The sequence below is a fragment of the Centroberyx gerrardi genome, chromosome 10 (genome assembly GCF_048128805.1).
Source record: "Centroberyx gerrardi isolate f3 chromosome 10, fCenGer3.hap1.cur.20231027, whole genome shotgun sequence".
Taxonomy (NCBI): domain Eukaryota; kingdom Metazoa; phylum Chordata; class Actinopteri; order Beryciformes; family Berycidae; genus Centroberyx; species Centroberyx gerrardi.
Window position 1 is genome coordinate 12,881,972 of NC_136006.1, and position 10,707 is coordinate 12,892,678.

At 43.7% G+C, this 10,707-nt stretch overlaps 2 protein-coding genes across 2 annotated transcripts in view; one reads left to right on the plus strand and one right to left on the minus strand.

The window, feature by feature from the left end:
- Positions 1-302: 302 nt before the first annotated feature.
- LOC139907872 (FAST kinase domain-containing protein 3, mitochondrial-like) lies at positions 303-7,806 on the plus strand. Its single transcript, XM_071894378.2, has 10 exons — positions 303-366; positions 637-1,565; positions 2,350-2,500; positions 2,722-2,909; positions 3,376-3,544; positions 4,316-4,401; positions 4,905-5,076; positions 5,639-5,708; positions 5,980-6,094; positions 6,735-7,806. The coding sequence occupies exons 2-10, from the start codon at positions 663-665 to the stop codon at positions 6,831-6,833; spliced, it is 1,953 nt and encodes a 650-aa protein (XP_071750479.2). The 5' UTR covers positions 303-366; positions 637-662; the 3' UTR covers positions 6,834-7,806.
- Positions 7,807-8,314: 508 nt separating this feature from the next.
- cfap65 (cilia and flagella associated protein 65) overlaps positions 8,315-10,707 on the minus strand; it is a 17,035-nt gene continuing 14,642 nt past the window's right edge. Inside the window, exons 32-36 of the mRNA XM_078285921.1 lie at positions 10,668-10,707; positions 10,427-10,552; positions 9,902-10,174; positions 8,957-9,094; positions 8,315-8,387 (exon numbers count right to left, since the gene is read on the minus strand). The exon at positions 10,668-10,707 is cut by the window's right edge and continues 187 nt beyond it. Coding sequence (XP_078142047.1) covers positions 8,315-8,387; positions 8,957-9,094; positions 9,902-10,174; positions 10,427-10,552; positions 10,668-10,707 — 650 coding nt within the window. The remainder of the gene's footprint in view (positions 8,388-8,956; positions 9,095-9,901; positions 10,175-10,426; positions 10,553-10,667) is intronic.

Consider the following 10,707-nt stretch of genomic DNA (forward strand, 5'->3'; position numbering starts at 1 on the left):
CCTTGGAGCCGTGATGTAATACTGAAGGTGACAGATATGACATAAGAAGCACCACAGTGTATCTGTCCACACCACACTACTCCCTACAACCTGCATGCTTTACTCCTTAGCTCCTTTCTGTGCAGATTTACACCAAACTGGATTGGCAAAATGAGAACTAGACCCCGCCTGTTTGAGCCCGCCCAGTCATATAGCATCTGTGCTATATGACTGTCGCTGTGCCTCCTGCAGTACACAGTTTGACCACAGGGCGGCAGCACCTGTCAACACATGTAATCTTACACAACCCGTTACCAAACGCACAATGCAGGTTCTGTAAGTCTTCGCAGCCCTCCAGTTACTGTACGTGTTCCTGTCTCATTGAAGGTAAGTCATTGTTTATGTTTTTACAAAGTAGTTGTAATCGTTTAGCGTAGAGTTGTCATAAATCAACAAGAACGGTTACACGTGTTTTCAGTTGATGTCTTGTCGTTTTCCTCGTATGACAATTTCCGTGGGAAGTGGAAAAGTTCTAATATTTTGCGTTGCGTGTTGGCTACGCATAGTTCAGCTCACCATGCTGAAAACCTTTGTGTCAAAGTAAGAAAATGCACTGATATCAGTATTTCTTGTGCTTGGGTTTTTTTCCTGAAACAGGAGTGTGCTGTTACATCATATAAACAATGAAGTCCATTGCCTGTATCTCATCGTCTGTCCGAGCGGCGTGTCAGTACACCCCCACCTGTTTCCCTGTGAGTCGGGGTTTAGTCCACGCCAACACAGTGGGCAGATCCGTTAACGTGGACTTTCCCTGCAGAACCGTAGTAGCGCAGCAACCGTGCGTAACCGGTGTGCGCTCTTTCCATAGCACGCACGAGCCGTGGGCAGTGGCCCAGCAGGTCAGTGACCTCCCCTTCCCCAACCCGGCGCCCATACCGGGGGAAAGAGCGAATGAACTGACCGTGTACCAGTGTGGACGACGCCTGTCACCTAAACCAGAAGCAAGGCCAAGGAGCTCCAGACCGCTCCCCCACCTCTCTCCGTACACCCCATACACCCACCCACAGAGCACACCGCAGGACTCACCAGGCAACATCAGGTCTCTGTTTGAGGGGCAGGTCATCCCTGAACTGTGCTCCAGGCTGGCAGACGCCCCCAGCAACGACAGAGCGGAGGGTCTGGCCACTTTGCTGGGAGCGTGTGTGGAGTTTGGCGTGGAAACTCGCAGCCCCATCGTCTCCAGACTGAGGGACGAGTGCCTGTCCCACCTGTCCAGGAATGACATTGGGGTGGCGCCGCTCTGCCATCTGGGCGAGGTGGCACACGCCCTGGAAGGCAGCCGGTCAGGGATAGTGGCAGAGGTCATCGACTCCATAGGTGCTGCCGTGGAAGAGGATGCTCTCTCTCCCGGCGAGGCAGCCAAGGTCTACTCCCTGCTGGCTCTGTGTTTCGACCCCGCCAGCCAGCAGCAGCACACACTCATGCTGTCCACTTTGCACAGTCACACAGAGAGGCTGGTGCACCGGCTGAAAGCCAGTCACATCAGCGATATCCTGCAGTCGCTGGTGAAGCTGCGGCAGAGACAGGTTGGTAGAACAAATTGCCGCTTATTAGCTTCTCGTTGCCTTGTGTTGTGTGTTGTGAAGTCAGTTTCCACTTACATCTCCTTGAACATCCCAAGTGTGTCAGAGGCTAGTGGGTTTTTAAGGGGGGATGTACTGTAGGGAGGTGGCATTCCTCTTAATGGCACACATCATTAAATACTTGTTCAATAACTATTGACATTGAGAAATAAACCGAAGGGAATTGACCTTACCTGTGTACCATCCTCATTCAATTTTGACAAAACGCTCAGTGACACCAACAGATTTTCTCATGGTACCCATCTTTTTCTTTACAAGGACCCCCTTGTGCTTGGTAGTAAGCACTCAGTTCAGATCCAAGTTTTCACTTGGAATCAAAGCAATCCATACATTAGATATTAACATTATGGTTTGTGTTCTGTTATGAGCAAGATCAGTACTTTTCACATTTTTAAACCTCCCATTTTTACTGCACTACCTCAGGATGTCTCAAGAGACAAACTGGTTAAGGTTGCAGTGTGCCAGGCTGTTTAACAGAGAATAGTAGTTTTCAGTCTGGGCTTGTCCAAAATTAGTCCTTACCATACAAAACCTACATGTGGGCACAATGAGAAAGTTGCAGTCAACAAAATTTTCCAGACCAGTTCCTAGGATCCTTAAAGAGACACCTTGATACTTCAGCCACCTTGCCTTATTACACAAGCCATTTTTCAGTCACTTGAAGTGTCAACCAATGTAAAACATTATGAGTGGATATTAACTGAGATCCTAACATTCTGTTTCACAGGCCATCTCCCTGGTGCTGAGGCTGAGCCATAAGGCATCAAGGGTCTTTAAGGCCTTCAAAGACGATGAAGTGATCAAGCTGCTCTCCTCGCTCATGGTCCTGGGACATCATGATGAAGAGCTCCTGGCCGCTATGGAGAAACACCTGCCAGGTGTGGTTGATTTCCCTTCACTAGACTGGGTTTTTGTTTGAGGTTTTGTGGGAGTTTTTCCTTGCTCTCATTGATTTAATAGAAAAAAAACAACACTTTTTTTCCCGTTACAAGGAAGTTTGCTCTCATGTTCCAATTTGTGGTCAAAAAATGCGAGGAGAGGTGAAAATTCCAAGTCAAATCTAAAGTTCCCTGCTGTGCCTGCTTGTGCCTGCTGTCAGGGAGGCTGGGACAGTGTGATCCGGAGTTGACCAGCACCATCATGGAGTACTGTCTGCAGATGAGATGCCGCTCAGAGCCGATCTTCGAGGCCGTGGCCGAGGGCTTTGTGAGCCACGCTGAGAGGCACAGCACCCCTCAGATTGCCAAGCAGATCGTCGCCATGGGGAGGCTCAACTACCTGCCACAGGTGAGTGTTGTTGTATAAGGGGGGTGATTTGGGTTGAGCCAAATGCATGAATGTACCTTGTATATTCATGCATTCCCTTACTGGGGGGGGAAATTACAACCGAAATAGGTTCCCTTGCTGAGGGGTTTGGTGTTCCACATGTTGAATATATATAGAATATTGTGTATGTGTATTTATATAGGAAGCTGTGTGTGCATGTGTGTGCAAAATGACTCATATTAAAGCTGCACTAGGTAACTATGTTCACTTCTGAAATTAATTTGGGCAAATGGGTACAATCTATAGGATCTCAATTAGCACGGATGAGATTGGCCCACTTAGTGATTTAGGGCGATAAGACGGTATTTCTACCTAAAAATCTTGCTTAGTGCAGCTCTGAGATTAGTGACAGCAATTGCAAATGCTCAACAATGTGACTAATTCAATAGTCAATTCTATTCAGTGATATCTCTGTTTTACTCCTCAGTGCTCCAGCCAGATGTTTAAGAAGCTGGAGAGCGTTTTGTCATCGAGGTTTTCCCAGTTCCAGCCTCGCTCGCTGATAGAGGTGCTGCATGCCTGCATCCACCTGGAGCGCTTCCCACTCAACTACATGTCCAAAGTCTTCAGTCCATACTTCCTACAGAGGCTGCAAGGTATATATGTACAGCATTTTGTTGCTTTATTGGCACACAGAGAGGGAGGGAGAGAGAGGAAGATAGAGAGACTGACTGACTGACTTTCTATCAAATACCTCCCACTCATCCAATGTCTAGTCCCTGTTTCTTAGAGGATTTCAAAACATATGCGTAGAGCCTCTTGTCAGAAACAGTTGAATAGTGTTAAAGTGTTTGTGCACTTATGAGAGCGAGACAGAGACACCCAGTAAGAGAAAAACACAGCAGAGAGAAAAGACAGGAAGAGAGCATGAGAGAAAAATGTGAAAGAAAAGCACAGAAGCAAAGACAAGAAGTGAAACTGAAAGGGAGAGGTAGAAAGAGATAAAAGAGGTTGATAATCATGGCAGTTTGGTCCTGTATGCTGAGTGAACAGGGTCAGTTGTGAATCGTGACCTTCACTGCTTGTTGCTTAACTCACCTCCACCAAAACAGGTTCAGAAATACACCCAGACTCTGTTATGCTATACTTCTCACATGCTGCTGTCACTCCACATACGGAGTCAGCCTATCTTTTTGTAACACATAAATACACTGCTATTCATTAGTTTGTTGTTGTGTTGCTGTTCTAGTAAGAAAAAAGTTAGCACACTGGCACTCCTCATGTACCATGTATATATGCTGGCATGGATGCACTATACATATGTAGCATGTTACACAATATGCTGTGTATACTGTATATGGGTGTTACTGTATGTAACATGTATGTAATATGTAATGTGATGTAAGCTGTCCTTGTCTGTCCTGCAGCCCAGGGGGAGCCACTGGACAGGAACGCATTAGGACAACTGACGCAGCTCGATCTCTCCACCTCATTAGAATGCACTTACTACAGGGTGAGTGCCTGTTTCTACATGTGCTGATCGCTTAATTCGCTCCTAGTATTGGATCTACCCATTCATGTCACAAGTAACTAGTATTAAGCATCTTTGAGTACTTAGAAAAGCGCTATATAAATAAAATGTATTAGTAGTAGTAGCAGTATAGTTGTAGTATTATAGTATCGTAGTGTGTGGGTGGGTGATGGGTGGGGCTAATAAGTATTGCATAACAGTAAAAGGTTGATTTATGATTACTATAAACTAACTTCAAGGTACTTAATTTATTCATAATGGGTATCACACATAACTTAAGTAATGAAATGTTTTTAAGTAAGTTTAAAAAATAGACAGTATATTATTATATTTAGCTGTGTTTCCCCTCTGACAGTCTCAACGCACAATCTAGTTGTAGAGTAAATTTCTGATGAGCAATGTCTTCCCCTTTTCTCTGATAGCAAATTAATGTAGATATAATAGACAACACTAATAAACACTCCTCTGCCCTCCCTCCCTCTCAGGGCCCCAGGCTGCCCTTGTACCTCCATGTGAAGAAGTTCTCCTCAGTGGACCAGGCCTTTGAGACGCCTATGGAGAGTTACTTGTACAACCAGGTCAAAAGGCCACTTAAAAAGCTGCTGGGGGGAAGGTTTTACTCCACCAGGGTCTTCACTCTGAGTGGATATACTATAGGTGAGCAACAGCTACGTGTATAATATGTAACACAGTTCTGGGGCCATTTGGATATAGCTTGTAAAGGCCATGACACACAGAAAATATAATTTAAACGGGGCAATTCGGCCATATAATGCAACCAGGCAACAAGAGTTTGGCTATATATGCTTAATTAAAAATTTAAGTGAAAACCAAATTCCTGGAGAAATTTTGTATCATTAATTGTTTCTACTTTTTAATGCTTTGGAAGAGTTGACAGAATTAGTTTCATGTCTTTCTGTTTTGTTATAGTTGCATCAGCATCATTACTTTACTGAGCCCATTACATGTTGAGTCTGCTGAGATACATAATAGTAAATTTGACAGTTTATCCCTTCAAAAATCAAATAGAATAGAAAAAAACTACATAGGGAAATTTGCTTGTGGCTTCATTGTGGTTAGATGAAGTCAGTGGGTCAGCAGCATAAGTTCTACCACAACTCTGTGTTTTATTCCATACTTCTGTATGGAATAAACAGTATACAGTATCTTGCTGTAGGCAGCTCTAAGATAACTTGTTTTGCTGTCTGTTTGTGTCCAGATGTAGAGATGTGCCTGGACGAGGAAGGACTTGTTCTGCCTCTGTCTCAGTGGGATCACACTTACAGAAGGTAAGAGACACAAATACTGTAGTGTAGTGCTACAGCTGGATTCTCTTCAAAATGGGCGAGAAGGTATAGGCATGAGAAAATTGTCATATCAAAACCTAAAAAGAAATAACTGATCGAATACTTCTATCATTTACATTATGAACCAGTTGAAAGTGAACTGACCCAGGCTCTGGTTGGTTTTTACTTGCTGGCTGCACTGCAATTGCACTTTTACTCCACCCCAGAAGACATTTTAACGTAATGATACAATACTGTGTCTTTCCCAATGTAGGGTGGCCCTGTGTTTGGATGGGCAAAACCGTTTCTGCAGCAACACCCAACACCTACTGGGGAAGGAAGCCACTAAGAGAAGACACCTCCGCAGGATGGGCCACGACGTGGTGCAGGTATGCTCAGAACATACACCTGAAATGTGACTACTGTTTAAGTAAAGGTTACTTACAGTAAATACTGTTCAGTAATGAGCGTTATACTCCTTGTGCCACAGTGGGCTAAGGTGCATATTACTGACTCTAATAAAGAAGACGTGATCTCATTTTAGAACAAAACTCACCACAAGTTCAGTTTTTGAAGTTTTTAATCATCAAATTAGCCCAGGTTTGCAACTAGTATTCATAACTTGGTTGGCTGCTACGATGCAGTTTGCTTAAATGTGTGTAAATTTAGAAGGTTACAGTTAACCAGTGTTTAACCAATCCTGTGGTTATACGGTATATATTCTTTTATATAATGTTTTTAATGAGCTACACAGTAACAAACAGAAAATAGTCTTACTTTGTGTTTCAACCTTTCTTTTAGTTTTCTTATTTTGAATAGATCAATGTAATATAGATAATAAATAGATAAAACACTATAGATATGCACTGATGTGCTTCACAGTGGACTCAAGCCTCTGAAAAAAGTTCTCCTTTTAAAAAAAAATTTTTTTTTTAAAAGTCTTGCGCAATGTGAATGAAGGAAAGAAAAGTAGAAACATATTTTTTCCGTCCCAATTCCCTGTGTGATCTCTGCTCTTCTTCTCACCAGATCCCGTACTTTGAGTTTGAGAAGCTGAGATCCCAGGAGGAGCGGGTCCAGTATCTCCACAGCAAGATCTTTCCCACCATCTTCAAATTCAATCACTGAATACTGTGGGTCCCTGGCCATATGTGTGATTCTGTAAATCCTTTTTCTGCACCCACTAGTTGCACTCAGCTCTCAATGCTCACCTGCTCCTGTGGTGATGTGGGGGGAAAATGAACTTCACCCTTTGTGGGTCAAAATGATTAAGCAAGGTTCAAGAGTCTTCTGTGGATTCTTTATTCAGACATGCATGGTTCAGTTCAGCGTTCCAGACGAGCAACAAAGAAGTGACAAAGAACTGAGTGGAGAGAATTCACTTATATAGGTTAAAGTAAACAAAACCGTAAATCTTGGCACAGAGCCAAACCCACTTGGCTCAAAGACAACCCACAGTTTGGGCTTCTTAACTATGTGTCCACCTATAGGATCACTCACATAACCATATATAGTACACGTGCACACATACATGCACTGATTACATCTTTATGGTATGTAGAGAAGAAAAGACACTCTACTCTGAGAACAAAGAACAGAATGTGTTATTTATATAAAAAGCACAATATTAATTTTATTCCTTACAGTGACCTTGGACCTCTAGTCCTTTGCCCTGTTCACTTTGCACCTGAGTTTCTTGGGGGAAGAAAGAAGAATCCAATCCTGAAATTAGTCTCAAAATGTTCAGAGTATTGTGTATAGGATTTTTCAAATTGCTATATTTCTATATATTTCTGTAAATTAAATAGTGACTATCATCATTATAAACAAAACCATAGACCCAATGCTTTCATTTGAAGTTGGCAGATATGAAATAATGAGATCAGCCGATAGAAAACAGTTTGCAGGGGCGATGGTTGCGGTAATAATTAATTTCACTGCAATACATCTTGTGAATTTATTGAAGACATTTAGAATGTGCAGCCAATGAATAACAACTCTGAAGATATTTCCCTGCCATAGTTTTGGCAACACTGGGGAAACACTGTCAGTCAAGGCCTCAGGTTTTTATAAGAGCAAGAGAGCAGTGTATCTTATGTGCAATAGGTAATATAATTTCAAATATAAATGTTTGATTGTAATTTATATTGATATTGTAAATAAAGTCAAAGTTAATATTTGAAAATACTGTTGTCCCCATGTATAGATTTTTGTGTTGTCCATTTAAGATGGCTGCCACAGACCCCGCCATATATAGAAAGAACATGTTTTTGGATGCTCATACACCATTTGCCATTGATACATATTAACCAGGTGTCAGTACGTAGGACTCTGCCATGTTGGAATCTTGGGCTCTTATTAATGTCCAAACAGTTGGTTAGCGTCTTATTATTTAATAAATGAGATATTGCATATGAAGTGTTCGTTGAGCTTAGTCTGTTGAGGGTCAGCGGAGCCGTCAGTCCAAGAATGAGGATGTTTCATGGTGGTGGAAGGAGAGATGGAGCGCAGGGACTTCAGTGACAGGGAATGGAAGGAAGGGAATAAGAGGGTGAGAAGGTAAGGGCAGATTTGAGAGTTGAGTTATAGAAAGGGCTAAAGGTTTGGCATCAGGGCAAACGGGAGTAGGAAGAGGAGAAGAGGATAAAGCGGGTGGGAGGAAGGAGGGAAGTTTGGGTGGGCCTGCAGGAAGGGATACAGGAGGGCTACAGGTCAGAGGTCAGGGCAAAGATGCAGTGGGAAAGAATGGTGTTGATGGGATTACAGGAAGGAGACAGGGCAGAAGGGGGGTTATCAGGCCAAATGGGGGAGGTAGAGGGGAGTGAGGGAAGGAGGAGAGATGGTTAGATTTGGGCTACTGGTAGTGAGGGAAGGAAGAAATTGAAAAAGAAGAGGGGTTAGAGGTTGGATCTCAGAGCAAACAGCAGTAGAGGGAAGTGTGTGGGAGGCTGGGCAGCTGGTGGGGATCCAGGTTAAGCCCCTGCTGGTTCCTATTACTCTCTTAAACTCTCTTTCTCAGCCATTGCTTGGGACGTCCTCCTGGGGCCACAGCTGGCTCTCCTGGAACACACAATACATTAACCGTAGTATACTGTGGAAGGAATATTGTACAGTAGTTCTGTATGGCTCAATGATCAGAGCATGGCATTAACACTGCCAGAGTTAGGGGTTACCAATGGGGCATAGATTTTTAGCATGGTTGTATGTATGTATGTGTGTGTGTGTGTGTGTGTGTGAGTGTCTGCTCCCACCTGGCAGAAACAGGTGGTAAGACGATGGTGCGGGGGTGCGCTGTAAGGATGAGCTCTCCCAGGAAAGCTTCCATCATCAGATTCTGGAGGGTGTTCAGCAGAACATCTTCACACAGGTCAAATATAAAGTCAGAAGACCTGGACACACACACAAGCATATATGTAGCTTAAAGACCACATGAAATGGCATCTTTACTTCCTAGATTTGATGCATTTCCTATTGAAACAGGATGTTGGGGCGGGACATAATGCAGTGAGGGTTCATGCAAAAGTCTAAAAACCAATGGAATATGAGTCAGGGAGATTTTTATTTGATGGGAGGGGTGCGGAGGGGCGGGATTGTTCAAAAATCTGATGGTTTTATTGGTTAGAAATGTATAATTACACCTATTAGTGCAGCACGAGGTCACCATGAAAGATACTGATTTCCAGGAATCGTTAAGTACTAAAAGTAGTTATTAGATGCCACCAACTTCTGCCTATCTCTGTCCACTAGCTAAAACACATTAATTTAATATGGGAGAATGGTAATTAGCAAACCAAATTAGTGAGCTTAGTTGGCAAACCAAGTTGTGAATATAAATGAAAAATTTAAAATAAAATAAAATACAGTAGTACACAAATAGTATTAACAGTAAGTGTTATAGGTGTTATAGGTATTAAATCGTGATTTTTCAGTTAAATTTCAAACAAAACTTCACTATCCAGATATTCACTATCTGGTTAGCGTCACGCACAAAGCTTGTTGTTGAACCAGAGTCCACTAACCTGCACATGCTCACTTGCGCACTCCTCTGGGCAGAGTTCTCTCTTCTCAGCCGGGACAGTTTTTGAGCAAGCTGTGAAGGTTGTAGCTTCTGTGTGTTCAGTGTGTTTTTTTTGTGTTGAGTATGTAATGAATGTCGGGTGCGTAGTGCGTTCTGTATTTGGGGCCTACTTCCCGACCATCCTGCACTCCCCGCACCGCCCACTGCGCCGCGCTGTTCTCTCACCCCGACCTCTGCCACACCCGATAAGAGCTGAGGTCTGGAAGGAGGGGCAGAGGAGGAAGACATGGGGTGGATGTGCTGGAGGGAAGGGGAGGAGGCGACAGAGGGGGAGGACGGAAGCGGGGAGTGTTGAGAAGGAGTAGTTTCGCGAAGCTGGCTGAAGTAGGGGACGGGCTCGGACGCCCTGCTGACCAGAGACTGGTGGAAGGTTGGATCGTCCAGCAGGCTCCTGGAAGGGGAGAGAGGGAGAAAGACGCATAAACTGATGTAAACTCATTCCATATCCCCTGATCCCAACCCCCACCATTACCATTGTCTAATCTTAAACCTTACTCTTATGTTAGTCCGAACTCTAACCCTCACCTTAACCTCTAACTCTAAAATTAAGCCTAATATCACACAACTAAGTTTACTTCTAGAAACAGATTAGGATGATTGTCTGAATATGTATCTGGGTCTCTGTGTGTGTGTGAGTGATTACCTGAGCAGGGAGGTGAGTGTGTGTGTGAGGATGTCTCTCTCGGGCCCGTCTGTCAGTGGGGGCAGCCCGGCAGAGAGGGGTGTGCTGGTGCTGGAGGAAGCGCTTTCTGGCCTCTGAGACTTGGATCTGGGGAAGACAGCAGAGATGAAAACATCATTGCCACTGCTTATGCAGATTTGAAAAGGACAATTGTTATCTTGTAACAGGTGTGCATCTATTCAGTATTCAGTATGTGTTTTACCTATACACATAGTGCTTATTGAGCTGGTTAGGGAAGTGTG

Coding starts and splice junctions, on each gene's coding strand:
- LOC139907872 (XM_071894378.2), top strand. CDS start 663: ATGAAGTCCATTGCCTGTATCTCATCGTCTGTCCGAGCGGCGTGTCAG. Junction 5,077..5,638: donor TCTGAGTGGATATACTATAG/GTGAGCAACAGC, acceptor GTTTGTGTCCAG/ATGTAGAGATGTGCCTGGAC. Junction 6,095..6,734: donor TGGGCCACGACGTGGTGCAG/GTATGCTCAGAA, acceptor TCTTCTCACCAG/ATCCCGTACTTTGAGTTTGA.